This window comes from Rattus norvegicus, chromosome X (assembly GCF_021556685.1).
Source record: "Rattus norvegicus strain SHRSP/BbbUtx chromosome X, alternate assembly SHRSP_T2T, whole genome shotgun sequence".
Lineage (NCBI taxonomy): Eukaryota > Metazoa > Chordata > Mammalia > Rodentia > Muridae > Rattus > Rattus norvegicus.
Genome location: NC_141554.1, coordinates 75,590,038 through 75,604,464, shown reverse-complemented (window position 1 = coordinate 75,604,464; position 14,427 = coordinate 75,590,038). Strand labels below are relative to the sequence as shown.

The 14,427-nt window shown below is 41.6% G+C and overlaps 1 protein-coding gene and 1 long non-coding RNA gene across 6 annotated transcripts in view; one reads left to right on the top strand and one right to left on the bottom strand.

Moving 5' to 3' along the window:
- Positions 1–2,580: 2,580 nt before the first annotated feature.
- Positions 2,581–4,068, bottom strand: LOC147998262 (uncharacterized). The gene is made up of 2 exons (XR_015646994.1): positions 3,969–4,068; positions 2,581–2,847 (listed from the first exon to the last, which is right to left on the bottom strand). It is a non-coding gene; the product is annotated as an uncharacterized LOC147998262 (long non-coding RNA).
- Positions 4,069–6,968: 2,900 nt separating this feature from the next.
- Hdac8 (histone deacetylase 8) overlaps positions 6,969–14,427 on the top strand; it is a 207,613-nt gene continuing 200,154 nt past the window's right edge. For 4 of the 5 annotated variants that reach the window (XM_087600346.1, XM_087600344.1, XM_087600345.1 and 1 more), the window contains exons 1-4: positions 7,220–7,412; positions 7,943–7,995; positions 11,937–12,067; positions 13,658–13,799. In XM_087600346.1, the coding sequence (XP_087456472.1) occupies positions 7,302–7,412; positions 7,943–7,995; positions 11,937–12,067; positions 13,658–13,799 (437 nt within the window). In that variant the 5' untranslated portion in view covers positions 7,220–7,301. Of the gene's footprint in view, positions 7,413–7,942; positions 7,996–11,936; positions 12,068–13,657; positions 13,800–14,427 lie in introns of all 5 variants that reach the window. The other variant, NM_001126373.2, reaches the window with a different exon arrangement.

The following is a 14,427-nucleotide window of genomic DNA, read 5'->3' as shown; positions in this document are numbered from 1 at the left end:
TGTGTCTAGTGTTACTGCACAAAAGCTTATCCGGTTTGTGACTGAAGCTTATTCATGATTATTTCACATAATATTTTGGTATACAGTATATGCAAAGCTCATTAACTGGATCAATAAAACTAACATTTATATACTGTGCATTATCATATATCATATACCATATGTAAAAAACATAGGTTTAGTGCTATCTTTAGAGAGACTGTCCACTAAAAATATGATGGGTGTTCAACTCTAGTTCAACTCTATAAGTGGTGTTTCTAGACTACTGGAAAATAAGTTTGTTGTAAGTATTCTCAATATTTCACATAGTGTTTAAAACACTCACTGGTTTGAGCCTGGTGGTCATAGCACATGCCTTTAATCCTAGCACTTGGGAGTCAGAGGCAGGTGGCTCTCTGTGAGTTAGAGGCTAGCCTGTTCTACAGAGTGAGTTCCAGGACAGCCAGGACTGCATAGAGAAACCCTATCTTAGAAGACAAACCATAACACAAAACAAACCCAAAAACTCACTGGCCATTTCTATAAGAAGAGAGTAGTTACCCAGCAAAGGTGAACAGTGTCTCTACATGCCCTGCCTAATTAATTTAGTTTTACTACAATCTGGGAATTTGACCCAACTGGTATGGCAAAAGTTGTAACCCTTAGCCATAGTTTACAGAATCATATGTGTGTGTTTTCATATATGCCAAGTACTTGTGTGTCGTGCTGTTGTACATGCATGTGGAGGCCAAGGGCCAACCTTCGGTGTATTCCTCAGAAGTACCTCCTGCCCCCCCCACACACTTTGAGGTAGAGTCTTTTACTGGGATCTGGGACACACTAGTTAGATAGGCCGACTGGTCAGTGAACCTCAAGGATCCTTCTGCCTGGGTTCCCAGCACCATGCCCAGCGTTTTCTATGAGTCCTCATGCTTACATAGCAAGGATTTCACTCATCAAGCCATCTCCCCAGCCCCTTAGTCTTTACTTTTTGTCCAATTGAAGTATCTTCCAATCTTGGTTTGATCAGTATAGTCCTTATTTATGCTTCTTTTCCTGGTATCATTTGTAATATCACTTTCTGTCACTCTCACAAGTATTCTAGGATCGATGATATGATCACCTTGTGTCTAGTAGGAGTCTGATTTCTTTTCAGGCTGTACCTCAAAGCCAAGAACCTTTTCTCAAAGCACTAGAAGTATTTGACATCAGTGAATGGGATAACAGGTAAAACTTTGTGCACATATTAAAGATGTTTGATATAAGTCTTTTAAAATAAATACTATGTTTGTTCTTGCCAAATGAATAGGCCATCTTACCTTTGCAGTCAACATCTGAGACAGGTAGTAGTGCTATTATCCCCATCTTACTAAAGGTGAAAGAACATAGGCCATGAGGCTGAAGCAAATTGCCCAAGGTAAATTAGCTAAGTTGCTGTTCTGGGATTTGAGCTCCTGTACTGACTCTAGAGTTCCCATTCATAACTATTGTATTCTTCAAGGAAGATATGTTAGGAGATGGGGAAGAAAAGGCTCAGAAGGCTTAAGTATCAATGAAAAGGCTGTGAACTGAGCAACGTCAGTCAATGGCAAAATGCTATCATATATATATATATATATATATATATATATATATATATATATATATATTCATTTTTCCTTTTCATGCCTCTGCCAGCAAAGGGAAAGCCACAAAAGAAAGTGTCCTGTCCATTCTGACTTCGCAAGTTCCAACATTACCTTTGGCAATGAGAGAAAGTCACTCAAGTAATTGTTTAGGGACATCACATCTCCTATTGCCTGTTTATCCCAGTATAAAGTTTCTTACTGGGAAAGGATCTTTGGCTGTTTTTGCAATATATATAATGTGTATAGTAACCCTTATTAAAATCCGGCCCTCTGATCTTTTTCTAACTCAGTGTCTCTCTTTCGTCTCCTTTCTGGAGACAAACTACCTACCTCCTCATAATATCCACATGGAGGAATCTCAAAAATTATTTTTCTTCCAACTCAAAGATCTTCACCATGGTATAGAACAGGTCTTAATTTACATCCAATTTGTGAAAACAAACTCTTCCTCTCTCTCTCCGTTTCTCCCCTTTCCTTAACCTCCTCTGAGGTGGGCATTAGTACACGTGTGTGCATGTGTGGAAGCCAGAGATTGGCACTAGGTGTCTGCTTCAATCACTTTCCACCTTCTTTGAGAGACAAAGTCTCTCCCGTCGAACCTGCACTCAAGGAGATCTGCCTATTTCTCTATCCCTAGCACAGAGATGCAGTCAGCTGGCTTTTATGTGGGTGCTTGGGATCTGAAATCAGGTCATCATGATTGTCCAGCAAACACTTTACTGACTGAGCTACCTCCACAATCCCAATTTATGATTTAATTTTTTAAAAAGAATTTCACTCCGGTGCTGCAAAGAGATACCATGTCTCAAAAAAATAATAGGTGAATGGCACCTGAGAAGTTATGCTTACAAAAACACACATATACACTTGTTGCGTGACAAACTTTTCCTGGGAATACACAATAAACAGTCTACTCATGGTAGATAGGGAGCCCACAATAGACCAGAGTACAGATACCACAAAAGTCAAACTGTGTGAGCCACTGAGTTTTATTGCGGTTATTTATAGGACCAGCAATGACTCAAAGAAAGCTGCATCACCAAAGCCCACACCAGCATGGGTGACAGTTCACCAAGTCTGAAAATCTAGAGCACACTGCACAGCTTTTAGGCAGCTCAACAAGTTGGAGAGTGTCCTTTCCAGGTGGCTCAGCTAGCTTTGATTCTTCAAGGCATTTTGGCTGGTCTCTGCTTCTTCCAAGAAACTTTGCTTGTCTGAGAGGGACTCAGCAGTGTTTACTCTTAGGAAAGAGAGAGCACCTAAGGAATCTGGTCAGTTTCAGGGACTTCCTGAGCTATTTTAAGTTGTTTGTTTTCTTTCTTAGGGAATTCTGAGCTATTTTAAGTTGTTTATTTTCTGTCTTAAGGAACTTCCCCGCAGGAGGGGAGTGTTTCAATCTTGGAAGAAACAACTACCCAACAATCCCGCACACACACCCTCTGCAAAGAGTAGAAAGAAAGGCCAGAGAGATATTTAAGAAACTTGAAACCAGAGATGGCGGTGGGTGCCACATATACGTATGGGTTTAGTTTTTGTTCTGTTTTGGTTTGGTTTTTGGTTTTTGGTTTTTTGGTGGATGGAGCAAAAGTCCCCATGAGCAAGTTCCATTAAGTGCCAACTGCCAACACAGAAAAATCTCACTCATTTTGGATGAAAAATAAGCTTCAACCTTTATTGCTCAGAGAAAGAAAAATATACCTGCCTTTTTATTGCTAAAAGTAAGGGGGGGAAATCCTAAGAAAAAAAAAACCTTGTCCTCTTTATTGCTGAAAGAAAAAAACTCAAACCATTTCTGTTTTATTACTGAATGAAAGAAGTCTTGTCCTTGTCAGTAAGAAGCCTGCTTTGTGTCCTAGTGCAATTATCCCATGACATATGAAGGTTTATAGAATTCTAATTGCAGCTTTCATACAAATGTGGGCTCAACATTACTTATATAAATTTAGGAATTCTATAAAATCATTATTAGGAATTATGAAATCATCAATTTGTCCACAGAGCATTACTACAAGAGAGTACATTTTTGTTAATCTGCAGAAAATCTGCCCAATAGGCTGGCTAATGCCCAAGAATCATTAGGATATGTAATAATGACAGGAAAAACATATCAGCAATAAGAATCAATCCGGAGATGAGATTTCTAAAGGCTCTGTAATTCCAAATTTACCCATTGCAGCCATGCAAACATGGTGGGTCATCTCCAGGAAAGTCATCTGCATTCCTTTAGCCTATCCTAGATGGCTCCCAACAAGAGATAATGGTACACACACACACACACACACACACACACACACACACACACACACACACACACCAACGAGTAGAAGGAAAGGCCAGATACATATTTAAGAGAGTTCAAACCTGAGTTGATGGTAGTCAGTCTGAAGTAGTAGTTGTGTGAAGGGGAGAAGCGGTGCATTTAAGGCTTGTCTGAGGAGTGGTGATTGCCAATGGGTTGGATCTGCAGGTGAAAGAACAGAAGGGGATGCAGAAAGCTCTTAGTTTCTGGCTTGTCCAACAGGGACAGGTATAAAAATGGAGAAAAGGCTAAAAAGGACTTGGATGGGGAAATCAGAAGTTTAGTTTTGAAAACATGAAAGTTATATCCAGAAGTTATAAGCTATAGCTACCTATTTCGCCTACACTACCCTGGCTATCTTAACCACTTATAACTTCATCTTTAATTTTTGGAAAATTGTGTGTGTGTGTGTGTGTGTGTGTGTGTGTGTGTTTTGTAGAGCACAACATTATTATACCTAGCAACTGTGGACAATTTGAAGCATCCCCATATCACACACCTGGAATTAAAACAAAAAAAAAAAGAGAGAAAATTACGTAACTGGGGTTTTTTTTTTTTTTTTTGGTTCTTTTTTTTCGGAGCTGGGGACCGAACCCAGGGCCTTGCGCTTCCTAGGTAAGCGCTCTACCACTGAGCTAAATCCCCAGCCCGGTTTTTTTTTTTAAAGAAAGCAAAATTCTTCCTACACTACCCTCTAAGTTCTTCCTTGACACTGACTTTTTTCTTTTTGGTGCTGCACAGACGAAGCACAGATTTTTGTCTCTGAACTAAGACCCTACTCTTTTATGCTGGAACTGGTAGCTTTCTCTTCGCCCAGATTTTAACCTTCCAAAGGTTTCCAACAGTTCTCCTTCACCTCCTTCACTCTTCCCACTATCCAAGTAGCAAGGAGGTCCTATTGAGCGTCCCCCGAGCCCTGCTCTTTCTCTTCCCATACTGGCAGCCTAGTTTGAATTACGGATCACTCCTTATCTAGACTTTTGTGGCGTGCATTCCTCCAGTCTTTCAAGTCACTAATTTTCATACACACTGCTGCTCTAGAATATTTTTTCTGAAGATTATAAGGAGTTTGGGTCTAGTTCACTTACCTGGGATACACAGACTCAGGTTTCATTCCCAGCACTACAAAAAACGCCTCCCCATTTCAAAAAGAATAAACTGTGTTTTCATCAGCCCAGTACTGAAGCCTTTCGTGATCTCACCTGTTTCACTAAAATAGAGTAGAGATTTTTGTATTCTTCATGGATTTAGCTATTTTGATGTGGGAGACAGGGTTTTACTAGTAGCCCTGGCTGGCCTAGGCTGCTCTCAAACTCGTGATTCTTCTGCCTCTGCTTCTTGAATGCTCGGATTGCTGGCACATGCTACCAAGTCCAGCTTTCTTCTTTGTGTCGAAATCGTTTCTATGCTATTATTTGTGTGTGGGGGGGTGCTCCTATGTAGTGGTGTATGCCTATGGAGATCAGAGGACATCATGCAGGAGTTCCTTTCCATCTCCACCATGTGGAATCTGGAGGTTGAATTCAGGTCAGCAAGCTTAGGAGCAAGTACCTTTACCTCCTGCGTGCGCGAGCTTGCCTGTCACAGTTCTTTGTATTTTTATCTAAGCTGCTCCTTCCAGTCGGTGTGTCTTCTCATCCTCATCTAGCACAGTATTGTACACCCCATGAGATATCTCAAATGCTAGTAAGAACCCTGTTTAACCATTTATTGAATATCCAATATTAAGTACCTAATGCTTATTAAGTAAGCTAAGCACCCTCCATTCATTATCTGGCTCTTTTATGAATATGGCTTCTAATGCAGTTGCCTAATTTTTTCTGTAGTAATGCAGATCCCCTAAGGGTACACCAGATCTTTGACTCCATAGCTAAACTGTACACTTAGTTGCTAGAAGTGCCTGAGTAACTGAATGATTACAGTACTTTGAACTAGTTCTATAGACAGACAAAGCATAACTCATTCCATTCTAATTGGAGAACAAATGCATCACACACACATACTTCAAGATTGCAAGAATATTAAGCACTAAGATACTAAATCGAATATTGACCATAGGTGTAGCAGGAAGTCAAACTGGAAGAATTAAATTCATGTAGTAAAAAGAGTATTTTGAGTTTTGATGTTAGGTAGACTTAATTTTGGATTGTTTTCCTACCTCAGCGTGATTGAGACTGAAGATGATTTTCGCTCTTCGAAGTATATTTGTAAGGAGGACATATTACAGCTTCCTTCACAGAACTGTTGAAGTGATTAAATAAGATAATCCCCAAAGTGCTTACCACAAAACAAATGTTTAAAGAAAGCTAGAATTTTAAAGAAGTTACAAATCTGAGCTTGTCTCGGAGGCCTTGGTAGGTCAGTTGAGGACTGTATAAGTGTTAGGGACCTAGGAATTAACCAACTAGGCTCAGATCATGAAGACATCCAGATCCCAAAACTTCTGATGGAAATAACACTGCTGGGGACACACTAACGCCCTGTACACTAAACCTAAAACGTTTGCTCTAAACAGTATTTAGCTGCAGAAGCAAAAGGAAAAAAAATGTCCGTGTGTGTTGGGGGCTGGGGGAGCTGTGTTTTCCAACTTGGGAGACAACGGTGCTTTTCATCATGGGAAAGCTCCAGGAGGACTTCTTTGGTTAGATTCTACCCTGAAATTTCCACAATCTCAGTCAATTTTAGGAAGGTGACCTCGAATTTGTCAGAGTGGATTGTTGCTGAGATCGTTAATCTCTTACAGACAGTGATAAAAAGTAGTGAACTAAAGTTGCAGCATGAAATTTACTCTGTAAAAATTTCAAACCATCCTCAAAGTCAGTATAATCAGCTGGAGTAGCTGGGTGGTGGTGGTCCTACCTGCTATTGAATGTGTACTGTACCTCCTTTTAAATATTTAAATGGTGATATTTGAAGTTTGAAAACTTAAAAGTGTTGAGACTCTTAGCGTCAAAACTTGAAACAGTGGTTTTAATGTTTAGCTGTGTGACTGTTCCGCTACCATACTCCTTAAAAACTACATCTCCCAGCATGCTTTGAAGCTGGTCTGACCTCATTTCAAATGGCCCCGTAGGGCAACAAGGCTGGTTACTTTTGACCGTGCTACTTGTGTCATGAAAAAAATCGATCCCAATTGGCAGTTATTTGGCTTTTATATCTGTCAGGCCCCCCTTTTGAACTGTTGTCATTAATAGAATGTTCCTAATCTGGATGGGCCCATCCATCCCCGCAGTTGGACGAGGGACTAGGGAAACTGTCTCCAGCGATCTAAATAGGAGGGAATGTTGACTAGGGAGCACCGCTGGGGCCGAACAGAGGAGCAGGAACCGGAGCTCAGGCTGAGTCTGAAAACTGTTGGCTCCAGACTTTGGCTCGGGGACGATTGGAAGTAGGAGATGGAGATACCAGAGGAACCCGCCAATAGTGGGCATTCGCTACCCCCGGTTTATATTTACAGTCCCGAGTATGTCAGCATCTGCGATTCCCTTGTGAAGGTCCCCAAACGGGTAAGAGAGATCTGGTTCAAAGACCAGGGTTTGCAGGGATGGGGGTGGGAGGGTGTGAAAGGGAGTACACTAGGAAACAGGGAAACCTGGACTGAAGGATACCTTCAGCAACAATTTAACTAGCAGTGCCAGACACGCTAAGCTGAGGCAGAAGGAAGTTACCTTCAGGGAGCGCAGCAGGGCATCCAACGCTCGAGTGGGGGCGGGGGGCGGGGGATGGGAAGGATTGACGAAGAAATGAGTGGAGTTTCCAGTAGGAGGGTATCATTGAAGTCCTGGACCACGAACTGTTAGGCGAGAGTAATTCCATCATTTGTTTTAAGAAGGCTGGGTAGCTTCGAATCTTGGCGATTTTGAGAATTTGTGCTCGTCTTAAGTATATTCTGTTAAAGTGACAGAAGGGAGAAGAAATAAAGTAGTTAGTTCTCCACTCAGGATGTTGTTAGCGGCACTCAGGATGTTGTTCATGGCATTTCAATACATTGAACCATGAGAAGATTCTGTTCTGCCTTTCTTTCATGCTGTTTCAGGCCAGTATGGTTCACTCTCTGATCGAAGCATATGCCCTGCATAAACAAATGAGGTAAGTACCTTTCTGAACGCGATCATTTATGAGGGCAGGTGTGTTCCTAGCCTTAGTACTTTGTCTCCTAGTGGGACTAATCAGCGTGAAGTGCTGCTTTCAAAAGAAAAAAGAAAAGCTCTTGTAGGAGTGTTTGTAGTCTTTGTTAGATGTCTGTACCTCAGGAAAAGCTTTTGACCGATTGAGAACACTTGGGAAAAGCACACAAAGGAGCTAAGATCCTTCAGAAATGACTTTGCTTCTAGATAGATGGGGAGGTGTTTCGCAGGAAAAATGTTCAATTTTGTTTTATATTTGGTCTAGATTTTGTTTTGTTTGTTTTCTAAAGTTCAATTCGAGACTTTTAGACCTGCTACCCCACCACCATCACCACCGACCTTTAACCTGGTCTCTTGACCACACAAGAAAGAGCTAGCTGCGTGCGTCTTAAAACCAAACAAGCCCCAAACAAGCTTTCTGTTGACTGAAAATTCTATATTTAATGTCATAAATGAAACCATTGTGGATCTGGCACATGTCAAATCGGGTTTTGTCAGTACTAACCAACTAGGTGACTGGCTGTGTCACCTAGTGCTTCATTTTCTTCACAGAAAGCAAGATAAAAGGTTTTCAGATTTTATCCTTAGTATTAAGTCCTTTTTAGTGTGTACATTCTTTAGGAATGTTCTGTTGTTGTTTTGAGATAGGGTCTCCCGGTGTGTAGCTCTGGCTAGCCAAGAACTGTTAACACCAACCAGGCTGGCCTTGAACTTTCCAAGCTCCACCTTCCTCACCTCCCAGGTGCAGGGAGCAAGTGTAACTCACTATACCCCTTCTGAGAAGGCTTTTCTACCTATGCTTAACTCCTTTGTTCATCAAAATAACTATCTGCCTTTCTTTAAAGTATTTTAACTTTTTTTTCTGAGCCTGGTGGTGCAGGCCTTTACTTCTAGACCTTTCAAAGGCTGAGACAGGAACATCACAACTTCCAAGCCAGCTGGGTAGCTTAGCCACACCCTGTCTTAAGATTAAAATTTTTAAAGGGATTTAGGATATTGTTTAACGTGTAGAACACTTGTCTAGCATACAGGAGACCTAGGCTCCCACACACAAAATTAATACTTAAAACTATTTTATTGCAAACAAGATGTCAAAACAAAGCTGCATTAGCCTGAAGTGAAGGAGGGGCTGGCTGTCAGTGTTCTTTTGTTTTAGGATGTGATGAATTAGAAGGGAACGAGCTATGAGGAAACAATAAGAAAGGCTGGGAAACATAATCCAATACGTCATAAAACATCAAGAAAATGGCTCTCTGCAGAGCCTTAGGCTGCCCTAGAACTCACTAGAAGAGATCAGGCTGGCTTTGAATTCACAGAGATTCCTCTGCCTCCCGAGTGCTGGAATTAAAGGCACGAGCCATTGTACTAGGCTCCTTGACATTTTTTATTTTAAGCAGTTTATTACTTTGCGTTTATTTTGATGGAGTGTGGGTGCATGAGGGGCTGGTCACATGTCACAATACACCATGGAGGTCAGGAAAGAACTATCATGTGGATCCTGGGGATTGAACTTAGTTTTTCAGGATTGGTGACAAGTGACTGCACCTGCTGAGCCCTCTTGCTGGTCCTAAAATTTTATTTTAGTGGACAGCCTGTTCACCTCTCATGGTATAGACGTGTACTTGAAGAAAATAACAAGAATCCTTGATTTTGTCTATATATTTGACTTTTGAGGTTGAACCACGAGATTTCAAACACCTTGATTATACATACTAGTTGTCTCAGTACCCTACCTGGACTAATTCACAGTAAACTCATGGTTATACTTACATTCCGAAAACATACATGGCTACCTTTCTGTGGCTAGAGCGGTGCTCCTCTCATTTGAATGGGCAGTCATCTTGTTCAGATCTCTGTTCTTGTTAGAATACAAACTGTGGTTTACTAGGCCTAGGGTGAGACTTTGGCTCTGGCTTTCTAAGGAAGAAATGCCACACTGCGCTTGGATTGACCACCTATTCAGCAGCAAGGGTTAGAGAACACAGCTGCAGCAGAGTCTAGAAGAGGAGATGGGAAATCGGCATTTTAGAAGCCAAAACTCCCATGGAACTCACTTCCTTTATTCTCACTCTTTTTGCCCTTTACTGTGAGGTCCCAGGCATTTGCTCTGTCTATCTTTCCTCTGGGAGATAGATGTAAGAGACCAACTAACAGAAACTTTCTATATTAGTGGACGTTGGGGAGATGGCATAGAAAGTAAAAACACTTGTTGTGCAAGCACTAGGACCCAAGTTCCCCAGAATCCACAGGAAAGGTTTTGTCATACATACCTGTAAACTCAATGTCTTGGCAGGGGTAGACAAGAGTCAGAATCCTTGCTGGGGCTTGCTGATTACCAATCTAAATCCATGTTCACATTCAACGAAGGACTCTTGGCTCAAGTGTATATGCATGAGAATTATAGAGCAGAACATGTGACATCCTTCTCTGGCCTCTGTACATGTACAGACTTGCAAACCCCCATGCATGCATGATCATACCATACACCCCAATAAATAAAACCTTTTTATATTTGACTTCTCTTTTTTTGAGTCAGGGTCTTATAGAACTCAGTTTGATCTGGAGCTTGAAATGTAACCCAGGCTGGCCTCACACTCTCAAGTGCTATGAGTAGAGATATTTGCTGCCCTCTCTAATACGTTACCTTTATATGTTTGGAGGAGGGTGGGAATCAACCATACAGCCTTTTACATGTAGATTTTGTATGTCTGAGCTATACCCCCAATCTAAAGTCCAATTTCCCTACTTTTTATACTAATATTGATGATAGTTGTCCAAGAACTTTGTTATGTGTTATCATCCCATTTCTACATAAGGTCCACTAAGTTGACTCATTTTATAAGTGAGAAAGCTGAGATTCAGAAACGTCAGCTTACCTGAAGTTACAGAACCAGGAAGTATAGAGTTAGGAAAGGAATTCAGTTCTCTGGCTCCAAATTCTGACTATTTGATAGCCGAGCTGCCTGTTAAAATAAAGATACACAGGGTTAGGGACACAAGGTTTAGTACTAACCATCTCGCTGAAAGGATTACCCAGACCAAGCAGCAGCAGATTTAAATGGAAATAGCTTTGCCAGTTTGCCACAGGAGATGTAACTCACAGAGTCAACTTTATATTTCAGTCTTTTAAAAATACAGCTTTCTATTTGCTTGTTTTATGTATATGAGTGTTTTACGCGCGTGCGTGCGTATTTATGTGTATAAATATTTGCCTTTGTGTGTACCTGGTACTTACGCAGATCAGATGAGGAACTCAGATGTGAAACTGGAATTGCGCATGGTTGTAAGTCACCATGTGGGCGCTGGGAAATGAACCCCAGTGCTTTGCAAGAGCAGCAAGTTTTCTTAAACCCTGAGCCATCTTTCCAGCCCCAGAATTCTTCCAAATTTTTAAACTTTTATAATTTATTTATGTGTCTATTCATTTATTTAGAGGGATGTGTGGGCCATAGAGCACATGTGGAAGTGAGAGGGCAGTCAGTCCTCTCCTTCACCATATGGGTTCCAGGGATTCAACCCAGGTCGTCAGGCTTAGTGTCTGGGTCTTTCACCCACTGAGCCATCTTGCTGTCTCCCCGGGTTAGTAAGTTCAATGTGGCTAAACTAGGGACCTTGATCCATGGTTATCTGTTTGAGGTAAATATAATTGTTTTCAGCTGTGTTCCCTTACCTAAAATCTCAAAAGGAGGCTCTGTCCTCTTGCCTCTCCTTGGTGGGGTCAGTGGCATAGATGGAAGGAGCGAAGGCTAACCAGTGCAGTGGGGGACAGAGTGTCTTGATGACTTCAGCTCACGGGGACCAGAAGCGGGGAGTTGTCTTCTCCTTTCACACTGTTGGCTGCTGTTTCCTGCACCTTGTGTACTATGGGTCTGACTCATGTATCTGTTGTTCCATTATTATTAGGATAGTGAAGCCCAAAGTGGCCTCCATGGAGGAGATGGCCACCTTCCACACTGATGCCTATCTTCAACATCTCCAGAAGGTCAGCCAAGAAGGGGATGAGGACCATCCAGACTCCATAGAATATGGACTAGGTATGGTTTCCTCAGGCAACAGTGGAAGATCAATAGTCATCACTCCCACCCCCTGCCTGTAGTTATGTTACTTATGTCTGTCTCTTTATGCATATGTATAGGATATGTATGTATATTTGTGTGTGGCAGTGTGCATGTGTCTGCTAGTACATAAGTGGAACTAAAGGTCAACACTGGGTGTCTTCTTTAATCAGTCTACACTTTATTTTGAGACAGAGTTTCTCAATGACATTCAACCTTACCATTTTGACTAGGTTGGCTGGCCAGTGACCTCCAATGCTCTACCTGTCTTCACTCCTTCAGTGTTGTGTTAGTAGACCCCATGCCTCCTACCTAGATGGCAGGCATTGGGCTGACTGAGCTACCTCCCTAACCAGAAACACTTCATTTCTTTTTTTGTTAATCTTTATTTTCAATTTTATGTGTATCCAGGTACGCCTGGATGTATGTATGTGCACCACGTGCATACAGTGCAAGTAGAGGTCATAAGAGGCCTTAGGTCCCTTGGAACTGAAGTTATAGATGGTTGAGAGCTTCCAAGTGTATTCTCAGAATTGAACCCAGGACCTCTAGAAGAGCAGCCAGTGCTCTTAACTGCTGAGTCATCTCTCCAGCCCAATATCTTTTAATTAAAAAATACTATAACTGGTGTGTATGTGTGTGTATGTACACACTTATCTGTATGTTACTGAAGATGGAACTTGGCTTTAAATATGCTAACCAGGTACTAGCTCTATTCCTAGCCCCAATCGTTCATTTTAATCCCGTGGTTTGGTCCTGTTTTGTACACTGTGTAAGTCAACCATAACTGAAATGATGAGCCTCGAAGAGAAGAATCCTTTCGATGCTGCAATCCTAATGCCAGCACTTAGGTCTACTCTGGCTATATATATGCAAAGCCAGCTGCCCTGATATCATGTATTTTAAATATATATTTAGTTGGTTTGGGTCTTTTTTAGTTTTATTTTTTGGAACAGGGTCTCACTATTGTAGCCATGGCTGGCTGGAAACTGGTCTCTGTCTTCCAAGTTCTGGGATTAAAGATATCACCATGCATGGCATTAAGTAAATATTTATATTCTGGCTAAGTTTCCTACCTTATCTTTCATTAACAGATGTATTAGGAAAAAAATCCACAATGAATTGTCAACAGCATAGTCTAGAGCAGGGATGGCCAACTCGCAGCTCATAGACCATATACCTCCTCACAGGATAGCTTGTAATGGTGACAGCAACAAGGTTAAGTACCCCCTGTTTCAGAGAAACCTCGGGGCTTCATAGAGGGACACTAGATTGGGAATCAAGAGACTGGTTCAAGGCCTGGGTCTATGTGACGATTGGCAAAATACATCACCTCTCAGGCCTTGATTGACTGCTGGTGGGATCTGAGAAGTTCCTCTTGGACACTTAATCCTTTCTAAGTCTTCCCTCCTGAACACTGGAGATGTGTCTGTCATTGGAGATGTGTCTGTCTCCATTGGAGCGGAGGTCAACTCAGAAGATTCTTAGTAGGCCGTGCTGTTGTCATACCTCAACCTATTCTGCCTTCTCCAGACCACCTTTAACAGACTTCCTTGGTTTTGTCCCCAGGTTATGACTGCCCAGCCACAGAAGGGATATTTGACTATGCAGCAGCTATAGGAGGAGGTACAATCACAGCTGCCCAGTGCCTGATTGACGGGAAGTGTAAAGTAGCCATTAACTGGTCTGGAGGGTGGCATCATGCAAAGAAGTAAGAAAACAACCTATCTGCTTTCTGACACGTTCTTCAGTCAGTCTGAGTTATAGAAGGCTCTATACCTGTTATCCTGACACTTAAGGCATCAGTGTGACTAGCATTTTACAAAGTGTTCTGAAAACATGCGAGTGAAGATAAATGGCCTACTATAGTGGAAAGCACTCAACTGAAAGTCAAGGCATTGGAGTTGTATGTTGTTTCCTGAAAACTTGGCTAAACCTCCCAGTGTCCTAAGTTTCTTCATCATTAAAGGGACAGAGAAGAGTATATAGCTAAAGAGTCTACGCGTTCCTTGGAAATTCCCTATCTTGGGGTCTTGGCTCTAGAAATAGGAACAGAATCGGAATAACCAGAGGACAATATAAATTATGATATTAAGGGATATGTGTAATATGTAAGACAAATAGAATTGCAGTGTGGAGAAGTTAATCATAAAAGTCTTGGGAGAGGTATATATACATGAGTTCACTGTAACTGTCTTCAGACACACCAGAAGAGGACGCCAAGTCCCATTACAGATGGTTATTTAACCACCATATAGTTGCTGGGAATTGAACTCAGGACCTCTGAAAGAACAGTCGGTGCTCTTAACCACTGAGCCATCTCTCTGGCCCAAGAAAGG